The sequence below is a fragment of the Acinonyx jubatus genome, chromosome E2 (genome assembly GCF_027475565.1).
Source record: "Acinonyx jubatus isolate Ajub_Pintada_27869175 chromosome E2, VMU_Ajub_asm_v1.0, whole genome shotgun sequence".
In the NCBI taxonomy this organism is placed as follows: domain Eukaryota; kingdom Metazoa; phylum Chordata; class Mammalia; order Carnivora; family Felidae; genus Acinonyx; species Acinonyx jubatus.
In genome coordinates this window covers 53,769,533-53,784,093 of record NC_069396.1, presented here as the reverse complement: position 1 = coordinate 53,784,093, position 14,561 = coordinate 53,769,533, and the positions used below count along the sequence as shown (strand labels likewise).

Sequence of the window (14,561 nt, the reverse complement as noted above, 5' to 3'; positions counted from 1 at the left end):
GTGGTGCTCAAACCACGCACAGTCCAAAGAAAGGACTGGCCCTTGAGTGGCTTCTGGGAGGTAATATCTGATGTCTTGGACTATCCTGCCTGGGAAGAGTGCCTTAGCATACCTGGTGTCTTGAGTCATGCCAGAGAGTTTGTGCTAACAATGTGATTTGTGGTGAACATAAATGTTTTTGTACACCTGGGGCCTGGGCCACGCTGTATCAGTTGGACCTCTGGAAAGACTGGTGACTGAGTAGTTAAGGTCAGTTGTGCAAGCACTCCAATTCTACTGACCTCCACTCTAAACTCTGGACACCAAGGCTTGGGTGAGAAATACTTTGTACTTGTCCCACATTGTTTCTGGGGAGAATCAAGTGCTGCTCATATGACTCCACTGGGACAGAGAACTACAGGTCAGTCCCTGGTTTCTCCAGACTTCAATCAATATACCTGCCTCCTTGGCTGATTTTAATGTGTGTCCTGTCACTGTAATAAATCATATAAACCACAGTATAACAGCCTTTCTGAGTTCCTGAATCCTCTAGCAAATCATTAAATCTGAGGGTGTTTTGGGGGACCCCCAACATACTCCCCATGGTAAGGCAGCTTCCAGGGACTCCAGCCTCTTCCCCTAGTCTGTCCCCTCACAACATAATGCTGCCCCTACTGGGTGCCCAGGTGGCTCAGTTGGTTGAGCATCCAACTTTGGCTCAGGTCATGATCTCACAGTTTGTGAGTTTGAACCCCATATGGGGCTGTCTGCTGTCAGCATGGAGCCTACTTTGGATCCTCTGTCCGACCCCCCCCCCCACTCCGCATCTCCCCTGCTTGCTCTCTCTCTCTTTCTCTCTCTCAAAAATAAACATTTAAAAAACATAAACAAGAAACAATGCTGACCCTACCTCTCCTCTAGTCATGATTTCTCTAGGGTTTCCCAGGGCCCCCAGGACAAAATAGGTTGTTTGCTCTAAGCTCATCCTTGACGTGTATCTGGTGCGCTGTGCTTCCACCTTCTGTTTCTTGCTCCATGGACAGCATCTACCACGTGTCACTGTCTCTCTCTCAAGGCGGACACACAGCCCTCTTCCATCTCAGCGTCACCACAGAGAACACAGACATCCATCTCCTTGTGTGTGTCCTTGCAGAACCTATGGGAGATGTCTTCAGACATTGCCAACATTTCTGGGCAGGTGGGTGCAAAACTGCCCCCATTTGACAATCCCTGGACTACACCTGTCTTTGTCCCTTCCTTCCCCTCCTAGTCCTTGACTTCACACCTCAGGACACAAGTCAGGGGGACTGGGAAAGTTCTAGCTTCTGCCAGGTGGGTCCTGAACTTCCAGGTGCCCTGTGTCCAGAAAAGACCAGATGATGCCAGAAATTGATGTATACTCAATTTTATTAGCGGCATAGGGTTGGAAAAGAACATTCGGGTGTTGGCCCTCGTAGCATCCTTGATCTACTTCAGATGAGGCATCAGCTTGCTGTACAAGGTGGGCTTTTTACATCTGGCACATGGCTTACTGCCCCATGATGTGATACCTTGAAACATGCCATTACATACCAGGGGACCCCCTGAATCACCCTGAAAGTAAAAGAGGGAAAGACAGAGAGTGACAGAGGTCAGCCTAATTTCTGCCTGGGGAACCCAAGCTTTCAAACCTGGGTTTGCATATTACACACAGCGACTCCCAGCAATGGGGAAAGAAACAATTGCCTGAGTCCTTTCTCAGAAGGCAGGTGGGAATTCCAACACAGAGGACAATGACTCGAGTCCTGGCTACTAGAGGTGGGACTTCAGAGTCCAGAAGGACAGTCCCAACAGATGGGTCAGCAGGAAGGAAGAGTAGGACCATACTACAGGACCCCTACCAGCAGGGGTCATCTCAGATGTCACCTCTTCAGGAAGCTTTCTCTGACCAGACACTCCCCCCCCTGAGGAGTCATGGAAGGGAGGTGATCAAGAGAGGAGTAAGGTCAACATGGCATATTGCATAAGTCACAAGGAAGGGGATGGATTAGCTTTCAGGTTCCAGCCCTGAACCGTGGTCACCTCCCTTCTTTCACCTCAAAACCTTGAAGTGAAAGGCTGGCTCACCAGGCAGGTGTTCTTTTTACCTTCCAAGAACCCAACACACAGCATGAAGTCTGTCACCTTCTGAAGGTAAAGTTCGTCACATACATCATTGGATAGGAGTTTGAGGTCCACACACTGGAGATTCCTTGAGTGTATAACTACATGCCAGAGAGAAAAAGGGCTGTGGCCAGAGTCCGGGTGTCCCTAGTCCCTTCCTCCCTACACTCAAGGGTCTGGGCTCCAGGCTGCATGGTCTGGCCCTGGAGTACACTTACCTGGTTTGATGCTGCCCCAGCCATAGGCGTAGCAGGTGCCCCCCACTTAGGGTTCCTGGGTGTGCAGGTCCAGGACCCTCCCAGCTTCTGTTATCTGGGCGGGCTCTGCCAGGCAGAGCAGCATGAGGTCGTGACTTCGACCATCCCCTAGACTGAGGATGTGGTTCACATGGCTCAAGTTGCAGAGTGCAAGTAGGGAGCTGTTACGGACCCGGACAAGCTGACCTGTGTCTTACCTTTTGAACAGGTTGTGGCGACCCAGCCAGGGCTGGTAATGACTGGGGAGAGAGGGGGCCCAGGGGATGAGGAGAGAGGAGGGGAAAAGGGAGATGGGGCCAGGGAGCATGGGGAAGGGTCCCAGAGAGAGAAAGAAACAAGGAGTAAACATGGAGAGAGGTCGTGTGCAAGAAAGATTTAGAGTCATGGAGAAATAGAGACCTTGAGAAAACAGAAGGTTGTAACAGCATGAAGGGCAGATCCAGAGACAAAGAGAAGCAGTGAAAAAGAGAGAGCTTGAAACAGAAGCGGGAATGAGGCAGAGGGAAGAACAGTGAGCCAGAAGGAACACAAGGGAGACAGGAGAGGAAGAGAAAAGGTCGGGGGCGGGGGGGGGGTGGTTGGGGAGGAGAGGCAGCAAGAGAGAGAACAGGGAGGGAGGACGGGAGGGACGGGGGAGGGGCCTGGGACCTGCTCAGGTGCAGCTGGGGCTGTGGGGTGGGGTCCCCAGAAGAAGGTGGCCTGGTCCCAAGCCCAAAATCAGCATCCCCCTCCCTCCCTCTCCCCTCCTCCCACTCCTTCCCCTTCCTCTTCTTTCTCCTCCCCCCTCCTCCTACATCTCCTTTTTCTCCCCCTCCTTTTCCTTTTCATCCCCCTCTTCCTATACTTCCTCCTCCTTCTTCACCTCTTCCTCCTCCTCCCCCACCTCCTCCTTCCTCCAGGGCTCACACTACGCTCCGGCTGAAACCAGCCCTTCCCTGTGTCCCCCTAGAGTGGATCACTGTCCTGGAGGGAGACACTGAGCACGTGAGAAGACCCCCTCACACAGAGACATGTCATGACAGTCACTTCTTTTTCTCCAGGGTCTCCCTCAGTCCCATCCTGGGGGGTGCTCGGCAGTGATGGAGAGGGAGTGAGGCAGAGACCCAGAGACAGAGGTGGAGGGTGAGACATACAGTGACAGGGATATGGCAGAGGGACCCAGAGATGGACAGAGACATGGAGAGACACACAGTCCTCTGCTGGGGAACATGACAACGAGGAGGGGCTAGGAGAGATATAAGAGAGACTGGTAACCTAGTCTGGGGTGGACTGGAGTGGCATAGGCTGGGGTGCTGGATGGGAGGGAAAGGGCTTATTGGGGACGTGAGAGCAGCATGAAAGTCACAGCGCACTCCCCTTTCTGCATCCCCCACCCCTCTGTCTCACCAATCTTAACTAGGGACAGGGCAAGGCACAGAACCAGGAACCACATGGTGACAGAAGTGTCCAGAGGCAGGCAGGTGGTGAGCTTGCAGCTGAGGAGCCTCCCTGAGGAGGCTTTTAAAGCCTTCATCCACTGAAGGCTCCACTTCTGCCCCCCTGGTACCCAGATGCTGGCCAAGACCATGCCTTTGCTGCCGGAGGCTGAACAACCTCCTCCCAATCCCAGAGCTGTGGAAGTTGTTCTGTCACTAGTAGATCACCCTGGATGCATTCATGCATTCCCAGGGAATGAGGGCAGACGGGGGAGAGCTCCTATAGCTCATGAACCTTGATATAGGGGACAGAGCCCGAGAGGAGAGGCCCAGCATAAACAGGAAAAGAGGGTAGGATAATCGCTGATTCTCAATACAAAGCTTCAAATGCCTAAACTCCAAGTAAGTCCTTCGCACCCCAAGACCTAATGTGTTGTGTTCTGAAATGCCAGCACCACTGAGCTAGGAGACTCCCAAATCCCTGCACAACTATGAGCCAAACTGTCAGCACTTTAACTTCTCAAGTTCCTGATACCAAAGCTCTGGCATTCAGAACTCCCTGATTCTGGCACTCTTACACCCAGAATCTAGTTCCCCAAATCTCTTGTTCCTCCCATAATAAAATCCTGTTGTAGTCCCAGAGATCCACATGCCTAGCACCTCCTAACCCATGACAGTCCAGGAGTCCACCAAAACTATTTCATTTAGTTCTTTAGCATTTCAAAATCCAATGTCCTTCAAATAATGTGAGATTACAGTGACCCCCCCCCCCCGCCAGTCCTCATTCTCCAGATGTATGCACTCAACGCTCCAGGAATGATTCCTGTTGATGTGCCCTTTCCAAATCAAGAACATCCTCACACAAAATCCAATTCCCCCTCCCCAATGAAGCTATTTAGATCTCACGAACCAGACTCAGACAATTCAAGATTAAGTGGCATTGGAAATTATTTTTTGAGTTTCAGAAGTGAATCAGGAATGAGACCCTTGCAGCATCCACTATTAACCCTATAAGATTCCATTTATTTCCAAGAAGTAGGTTATTTCAAATATTCAGTAACTACAGCAGTTAACATAAGTCCACCTCTAAATGTGTCTCAAGAATTTGATAAAAATGAGCCACCTGGGTGGCTCAGCTGGTTAAGTGTCAGACTCTTAATTTAAGCTCAGGTCATGATCACATGATTCATGAGATCAAGCCCCCTTTGGGCTCTCCTCTGACAAGATGAAGCCTGCTTGGGATTCTCAACCTCTCTCTCTCTCTCTCTCTCTCTCTCTCTCTCTCAAATAAATAAGCATTAAAAAAAAGAATTTTATGGGGCGCCTGGGTGGCTCAGTTGGTTGAGCACCCAACTTCAGCTCAGGTCATGATCTCATGGTTCGTGGGTTCGAGCCCCGCGTCAGGCTCTGTGCTGACAGTTCGGAGCCTGGAGCCTGCTTCAGATTCTGTGTCTTCCTTGCTCTCTCTGCCCCTCCCCTGCTCACACTCTGTCAATCTCTCTCAAAAAAAAAATAAATAAATAAACATTAAAAAACTTTTTTATATAAATAAATAAATAAATAAATAGAATTTTATAAAATCTTCCCCCTTTCCTAGGTGAGAAACTAGAGAAACTCCAGTATAATGAGCTCAAATAACTGAACTCAAATAAATGCAATTTAAGACCATGAGGTCTAAGTTAAGATGTATACTAAGCCAGTGGACTGACCTCTCCCACACAGAGATTCCCTGAGACTCTCCTGTGAAGGGAAGTTTGCCTCAGCTTGCATGAGAACCCACTGGATCCAAAGACCTCTAAACCATCCTAATCCCTGTTCACAACCCCAATCAAAGCCTGACCTAACCAAAACCCAAACAAACTTAGCCTGACCCAGTTCAACCTAACTCAACACAACCCTCAGCCTAACTCAACTGAACTCAACTCAACTCAACCGAACTTAAACTAACCCAACTCAGCCCAATCCAATTTAACACCATCTGATCCAGTCACAGCCTACCCAACCCCAGCCCAAACCTAACACTATCCAATCCAACTGCACCTGACATCTCCAACCCAACTAAACCTAACCCAAGCCAACCCCCACATCTGCACTCATTTAAAACCAAACCCAACCGTTATCCATTGTCACAGTCAACACAACCCCATACCTAGCTCCATGCTTTTCATATCCCAAACCAAACCTATCTACATTCCCAATTCAGTGTGCACGTATTTTCCATCTATCCGCAAACCAAACCCACTTCCGATCGCAGTCCAACTCATGCTGTTCCTAAACTACCCCGACTCCGTCAATCCCAAACCCAACCCAAGCACAATCTTATCCCCATGTCTAACTCAACTCCAGCCCCACCCTCTGTTCTAAGTGATTGTCATATTCTATCTCCAAACCTACACCTAGCATTTTCTCTGCCCAATGCAGGCAAACCCAATTGCATTCCAACTCTTAAAACCTCCCATATTCCTCTTCCCCTCCCCACCATGATCCACTCTGCTCTGACTTCACAGGAATCCGTGCCTCCACCTTCCACACATGCACACACTGTGGTGTCCATCAGGTGCCCTGGATAGGCACAAGATGTGGCTGAGATAATGCTGATGTTGGCACAATGTAGCATATTTGGGAGACTCACCGGGGAGGACATAGACTTGGAGCAAACTCATAAGATCAGGCCCTTGCCCACTCTGTCCAGAAGTCCTTGAGACATCCTGAAAGGCCCAAACCTAAAGCACGTGGCAACCCTCAGCTCCCTAAGGTCCCATGCACACAAAGGGGTGGATGTGAGTGGTGCACAGGGCTGGGCACATGACTGGAGACGTGCACAGGCTAGTGGTAGCAGCATGACATTTTGGCGGTGGCTGCGCCCTCCCTTGTGATGGATTTGCTGGAGGATGTGGGATACCGACCACAGTTGTGCTGGGACACCTCACACACACACATTGTACTCACCCAAGTGGACCCTCATGGGTCTGCTCATGCAGGGGGGTGGGTGTTTGCAAGTGGAATGAGGAGTAGATGGGAAGATCAAAGAATGGGCAACTCTTATTCCCTTGACCCTTTGGGAATCTGGATATCCCATTACCTTTCCTCCTGACCCTGGAGCCAATTGTTCCAGCCTCCTGGGACCAACAAGTCTTAAGCCACACACACCTGGAGCTCAACTGCCAAGTTCCAGCCTTTCCTTCCTCAGGATACAGGATTCTGAGACCCCCTAGGCCATTCCCACATGAGAACCTCAGGGGATGGGCCCTTCCCAGTCTCCTCACTCATCCCTCGGGCACCTAAGATTAGGGAACCCACACTCCTCTTCATCCAGGACCTTGACCTCCAGCCTCATCCTCCATCAGAACCCAGGAATCTGGGGGTGCCTGGGTAGCTCAGTTGGTTGAGCGTCCGACTTTGGTTGCGGTCATGATCTCACAGTTCATGGGTTTGAGCCCCGCGTCGGGCTGACAGCTCAGAGCCTGGAGCCTGCTTCCGATTCTGTGTCTCCCTCTCTCTCTGCTCTTCCCACTCACACTCTATCGCTCTCTCAAAAATAAATAAATATAAAAATTTTTTAAAAAAGAGGGGTGCCTGGGTGGCTCAGTTGGTTGAGCATCCGACTTCGGCTCAGGTAATGATCTCACAGTCTGTGAGTTCGAGCCCCGCGTCTGGCTCTGTGCTGACAGCTCGGAGCTTGGAGCCTGCTTCGGATTCTATGTCTCCCTCTCTCTCTGCCCCTCCCCTGCTCATGTTCTGTCTCTCTCTGTCTCAAAAAAAAAAAAAATACACACACATTAAAACAAAACAAAACAAAAAGAACCCAGGAGTCTGGGTTCCTTCCCCACTCAAACCCAAGATTTTTGATCTCTAACCACACCATCTCAGGATCCTGAGCCTTGCCCTCATCCCCAATTTGACAGTGTGCTGCAAAAAGCACAGTGTAGGGAAAGCATCTCAGTTCAAGTGTCTGTGTTTGCATATGGCCAGACCAATCTCTGACATGTTCAGGAACTAGATGGGAGATGAGAGAACCAGGTTAGGCAAGGGGAATCAGCGAGTGGTAGATAGTGTTTAACAATGGAATGATGTGGTTGTCCTGAGGCTGACCAGTGTTGACAGACAATTCTCTGTGGGCCTTTCAGGGCCTTTCAGGTGTTTGCACATCTTCTTGGCAAAGGTATTCACACTTTTTTTTTTCTGGACTGTCTTTTCAAGGATGTTTGGATAGAGGCAGGCTTGTGAGATAGTATCTCCTTGAGAGCAGGTTGTCTTATTTTCCTAGATAATGAAGATAAGGTCTCCCTTACAACAGATTTGTTTGCTGTCAGAATAGCAAATATGTTCCTCCAGAGCAAGTCTGTTTGTGGTCCAGGATGATAAAAAGAATATCTCTCTCCAGGGCAAAGGTCAGGCAGGTTTGCTGGCAATCCCTTATATTAGGTTTAAAAAAAAAAAAAAGCTCACATTCTGGAAATGGGTAAGCATATTATTTATTAACTATTCAGTTAAACATAAATCAGAAAAGGAATTTTGAAATTCCTAGAAACGAATGACAATAAAATAGGTAAAAATTTGTGGGAAACCGTGGAAGTAACAATTAGAAGGAAGTCTTAAAAGAAATGAGCTGAGGGGCGCCTGGGTGGCTCAGTCGGTTAAGCGTCCGACTTCGGCTCAGGTCATGATCTCACAGTCCGTGAGATCGAGCCCCGCGTCGGGCTCTGCGCTGACCGCTCAGAGCCTGGAGCCTGCTTCCGATTCTGTGTCTCCCTCTCTCTCTGCCCCTCCCCGCATTCATGCTCTGTCTCTCTCTGTCTCAAAAATAAATAAACATTAAAAAAATTTAAAAAAAAAAGGGAATGAGCTGAGTGTTCATAAGACAGCATAGAAAAAACCCAAAGAACCAATAGGTTAGCAAATAATCGAAAGAGGGGTGGAAATCAAGGAGGATACGGAGAACAACAGCAAAAACGTTGAGATAATTCTCTCAACCAAATATTAGCTCTCTTAAAAAGATTAATGAAAGGCAAATAATAAAGACAAAGACACAAGAACATTAATTTTAAAAGGCAGAAACAGGGCGCCTGCGTGGCTAGTTGGTTAAGCATCAGACTCCTGATTTCAGCTCATGACTGCAGCTCAGGTCATGATCTCACGGTTCGCAAGTTCAAGCTCTGCTTGATCAGAATATATCATTTTGTTTTTTATTTATTTTTTTAAGCTTATTCATTCATTTTGAGAGAGAGAGAAAGAGACAGAACTAGCAGGGGAGGGACAGAGAGAAGGGGGTCAGAGGATCCTAAGCAGGCTCTGTGCTGGGAGCAGAGAGCTCGATGTGGGGCTTGAACCCACAAACCTCGAGATCATGACCTGAGCAGAAGTTGGGCACTTAACCAACTGAGCCACCCACGCGCCCCAGGATGTATCCTTTTAAGACACACGGTTGGATTTGGTTAGCTTATATTTAATTTTTTTTCTCATCTATATGCAAATTGAAACCAGTCTATAGTTGTCATATTCTATCATTATCCAGACTTCAAAAAATAAATCGAACTTCAAAAATAAATTGCAGCTTCCTGCCTTTCTCCTTCTTTCTACAAGAACTTGTATAAGCAAGAATTATCTGTTGCTTGAGAGTTTCGTCACAACATTTTTCAGATTCTTATTTAACTATCTTTAATGATTGTAATCCATTCAAATTTTGTGTTTCATGTAGCGACCTTATGTATGTTTTCCCATTTATTGGATACATTTGTTTTATTATTTTTATGATTAAAAAGAATTCTATTATAGTTGTTTGCTCTTTTATTTCTGTATTTTTTTTAATTTTATTTTAATGTTTGTTTATTTTGAGAGAGGGAGCATGTGCACATGAGAAGGAAGGGCAGAGGGAGAGGGAGAGAAGAATCCAAGCATGACTTTTTAGTCTTCCACGTCCCAAGCTCAGAATTCCAGACTTTAGATTCCAGACCCCATGATTACAGACTCAGATCTCTGACTACAGGCCTCACAATTCTGCCTTGGGATTGCAGACACCAGGCTTCTGATCACAGGCTCTAGAAAGCAGAACCCAGAATAGATACACTCAGCTAGAGATAACAGAATTCAGACCAGACCACAGACTCCAGATTCCAGACCCTTTGAGGCCAGATTCCAGAACTCCAGGCACACAGCAAGCCTCAAAGCACAGACCCAGCATGTCAGATCTGTGTTCCAGAATCCAGCCCCACAGCACTGAAGCCAAGCCTCACAGCTTAACTCCAAATCCCAGATTCTGGACTCCAGAATCCAAGCTTTGGGTCTAGAACTCTCACACTCTAGGCTTCAGGTGAGGTTTGCAAACATGTTCATCTTAGAACACCTTAACACACTTAAAATTTTTGTTTATGTGGATTGTATGTACCAATATTTATCATATTAGGAATTAAAATGGAGACATCTTTAAAATATTTATTCATTTAGAAAAATTTTTCAATGTTTATTTATTTTTGAGAAACAGAGCATGAGTGGGGGAGGGGCAGAGAGAGAGGGAGACACTGAATCCGAAGCAGGCTCCGGGCTCTGAGCTGTCAGCACAGAGCCTGACACAGGGCTCGAACTCACGGACCGTGAGATCATGACCTGAGCCGAACCAGGTCAGACGCTTAACCGACTGAGCCACCCAAATGCCCTTCACTGATTCATTTTAAAACAATAACAGGGGCGCCTGCGTGGCTCAGTCGGTTAAGCGTCTGACTTCCGCTCAGGTCATGATCGCACGGTCGGTGAGTTCGAGCCCCGCGTCAGGCTCTGTGCTGACAGCTCAGAGCCCAGAGCCTGCTTCGGATTCTGTGTCTCCCTCTCTCTCTGCCCCTCCCTGCATTCATGCTCTGTCTCTCTCTGTCTCAAAAATAAATAAACATTAAAAATTTTTTTAATAAAAATTAAAAAATAACGCAATAACAAATATATGTCAATATAAATAATGTATCTTAATGGAAAATAACTCTATTTTCTGAGAAAAAAACTATTGAGAAGATAACAATGTTTTTACATTTTTGCAAGTTTCTTTAAAATGTGGCAACAGAAGACAGCTGGGTTGATTCTATCTGCTTCTGCATTTAATTTGCTGTGCTATTACTTGTCATGTAGGCTCCAGAAAATTTCACTATACACTCATGAAAGTCAGAGCAAGAAAGGTAAATAGTGCATTAGGATTAACAGGAAACTAGTTTTTGACCTCACAAGACCCCCTATAACAGTCTCAGGAACCCCTTCAAGGTTCCACTAACTACACTTTGAGAACCACTACTCTGGAATACAGATTTCAGGCCCAAGACTCATACCTTAGCCTCTGGAGAACACAGTCCATTTCCACAGCCCTATTTTCTTTTCTTTTTTAAAGTTTTATCTATTTAAGTAATCTCTACGCCTACTGTGAGGCTCGAACTCAGGACCCCGAGATCAAGAGCTGCATGCTCTTCTGACCGAGCCAGCCAGAGCCAGGCACCCCCTGTGTCCTATTTTCTGAGTTCAGATTCCAATAGCAAATTCCAGAATCCACTTCCCACACTCAGACCCCAGGCCCAGACCCTGGACTCCAGACTTGATGTTACAAACTCCAGAATCCAGGTTACAAACCCAAGATTGTTGGTCCCAAGTTTCTGGCTCCAGACTTCAGTGGCAAGCGCCCAGCTGCTATTTCTGGATGTTGGTCACTCTGACCCATCCACCGTGATTCCCAACTTCTTCCTTTGGAACTCTGCCTCTCTCAATACTGCCTTTTGACTTCCAGGTGTGCAAAACAGCAGGATGTCGGGGCCTGGCCCCTCATCACCACCAAGTCCTTGGGCTCTTTGTCAGCCGCTCCTGTTGGTGCCAGGGCACGAGGGAGGGGGTGGGTAAGGCAGGTCTGTTAATATGCAAAGGGGTGGAGACATGGGTGGAAAATCAAAGAGAGAGATGGACAAAGGAAGAGTCAGAAAGGAGGCAGAACCAGAAAGACAGACAGAGAGATCTAACTGAAACAGAGCTGGGCAGAGGGAGGAAGACCGAGGAAAGAAAGGAACAGACATAGAAAGGCAGAGGGGCAACTGGGTGACTCAGCCAGTTAAGCATCCGACTTTGGCCAAGGGCATGATCTCACTGCTCATGAGTTCAAGCCCCGCTTTGGGTGAGCTCAAGCCCCACTCCAGGCTCCGAACTCTCTTTCTCCCTCTCTGTCTCTCTGCACCTCATGGGATTCTCTCTCTCTCTCTCTCTCTCTCTCTCTCTGCCTCTCTCTCACTTGTGTTCTCTCTCAAAAAATAAATAAAATAAAGTTATTAAAAGAAAAAAAAAAGAGACAGAGAGGAACCCAGAGAAAGGAGGAGGGAGGAGGAGCGAGGGGAGGAAGGGATGGAGGCAGAGAGGAGGGAGGGAGGGACGGAGTCTGAAATGGCCAGAGAGCACCCCCTCCGACTCCCTGCGGGACAGGTGGACAAGATTTTGTAGGTCTTCAGCTTGTAAAGAATACTAATAAAAAATACAAGATTACCAGTGTAAACTTATATATGAACCTGGTTATTCTAATGAGAAAAGAAATACAAAATATAAATAGCAAATCTACGGGATAAAAAGAGTAACAGCAAATGACATGTTTAAAATCATCTCGAGGCGCCTGAGTGGCTCAGCCGGTTAGACGTCCGACTTCGGCTCAGGTCATGATCTGGAGGTTCATGGGTTCGAGCCCCGCATCCGGGTACGTGCTGACAGCTCGGAGCTGGATTCTGTGTCTCCCTCTCTCTCTCTGCCCCTCCCCCGCTCGTGCTCTCAAAAATAAATAAACGTTAAAATTTTTAAATACAAAATAATAAATAAAAAAATCATTTAAAAATTTTTTAAACTGTTCCTAGTAAAAGAAAATAGTGTATCAGGAAGCTATTATGAACCCAGGCACTAACTGTGCGCTTCCCTCATTTGCCCACAGGGGCGCTGCCTGCGGCCCACTGCCGTTACGGTATAAAAGGCTCCCGCGTCCCAAGGCGGTAGGGCTAGGACGCCAAAACGCTCGGATCGGGGACTTGAGGGAATGGGGGGCTGGAGGGTTTGCCCTCTTGGATCTCGTGGGAAGTGACGGACGGGGTTCTGGATTCCTGGTCGGAGAGGTGAAGAAAACGGCGGGTCTGACTGCCGCTCGAGCCATCGTGAGCGGTTTGGGACTTTTAGGTAGCTGAGAGGCAGAGTCAGGGATGGTGCCCCGGGGTCTGGGGAGAGGTGATGGGATCTCCAGATTCCCGAAGGGTCAGAGGGCCCCAGGTCGCCCACTGGTTGATCGTTCTGTCCTCTCTCCTCACTCGGTGTGCGGGTAACCACGCGGGCGCACGCCTCCATGCCGGTGCCCCTGGACAAGCATCATCAGCGCAAAGGCAATGACTGAAAGCACCAGTGGGGGGCTCCAGGCGTCGGCCACAACCGCGCTGAGGTGCGCGCACGACGGCCCTCGCAGCCACTAGCCTGACCGCGCTGCTCCTTCTTTGGTGCCCTCCGGCGTGCTGCTCACGCCTGCCCCCTTGTGGACGCCCGCCGCGTGGCAGCTGGCTGAGCCCTGGTGTCTGACGAAGAGCCCGGGGCCACAGGGAACCCTGAGTTGGAAGACGTGGAGAAGAGCCAGATGCCCACAGTTTATGAAGCCTACACTCCTCGGCTTCTGGGCGGAGGGACCCGAACTTAATGGGTCCACTGCAAGTCCACCGGCCTCCCCAGCGACTCTCCTCCATGGTGCATTGTGCCAACCCGTATCACGGGCTGGGGGCATCATCGACCCAAATAATACATGCCAGGGCGACCTCGCCGACTGCATCCAGGACACCTGAGTCTGAAGGAGGAGGAGGCTGGAAACTGACGCCTCTCGGTCCTCGGGAGGAGGGGCTGAGGAGCCAGATGATGTCGCCCGCACCCCTGTCCCTCCATTGCCCATAGCCAGAAAGCCAAATGATCTCCACTGTGTGGACCTCAAACCTGTCTAACGACTTGTGTGCCAGATACCTCGCCCAGAGGGTGACAGACTTCATGCTGTGTGGCGGGGAGTAAGAGGATAGTAAGGACACCTGCCTGGAAAAATGGTTAAAATAAAAGGAGTCAAGATGGTGGAGAAGTCGGGGGGCGCGAATTTCCCTCCTCCCTCAAACTCGGCAGTATTGAGGTCAGAGCACTTGGAATTCCAGGAATCCGGGCTACAGAGTGACAGAAACGTCTCCAGGGGTCCACGGAGACAGCTTGGCGGGACAGAGGATTTCTTCAATGAACAAATCAAAGCACACCTAGTGGAAGATCCAAACCACCACTCTGAGTAGTGACATAAAGCAACCAGAGACACAACAACAGAGAGCACACAACACTGCAAAGACACCTGCCTGCTGGCCACCTGGGCTGGGGGAGGGGACCAGATTCAGAGCTGGGATGGAGGGTTCACCAGGCCCAGCTGTAGCCCCGCCCCCCAGGGCCTCCGCGCCTGCCCTACCCTATCCCACGCCCCATCCGACACTACCCGCACCTCCGTCCACACCACAGTCCACCCCCTTCTCCGTGCACCACGTATCAGCTCAGCATCCATCACGTGCCCAACACCAACCTAGCCCCTGAGAAGCCCGCAGTGACCAGACAGAGAACAGCGCCCCTCCTGGGGCCCCACTGTGCCAGGGGACACAGGCAGAAACAGTGAACCTGACCCAGAAGGGATAGTGCATGTCAGGAGGTGACCCAGTGGAGCTGGGGGAGACAGCAGGTGTGAGGGGGAGGAGAAGGAGTGCAGAAGGGGAGACAAGGA

At 49.2% G+C, this 14,561-nt stretch overlaps 1 protein-coding gene across 1 annotated transcript; it reads right to left on the bottom strand.

Moving 5' to 3' along the window:
• Positions 1–1,245: 1,245 nt before the first annotated feature.
• Positions 1,246–13,712, bottom strand: LOC106989668 (arginine esterase-like). Its single transcript, XM_053210103.1, is given in 5 exon segments — positions 1,246–1,572; positions 2,086–2,222; positions 2,334–2,617; positions 13,255–13,377; positions 13,639–13,712. Coding segments are annotated over 5 exon segments (945 nt in total).
• Positions 13,713–14,561: the final 849 nt, after the last annotated feature.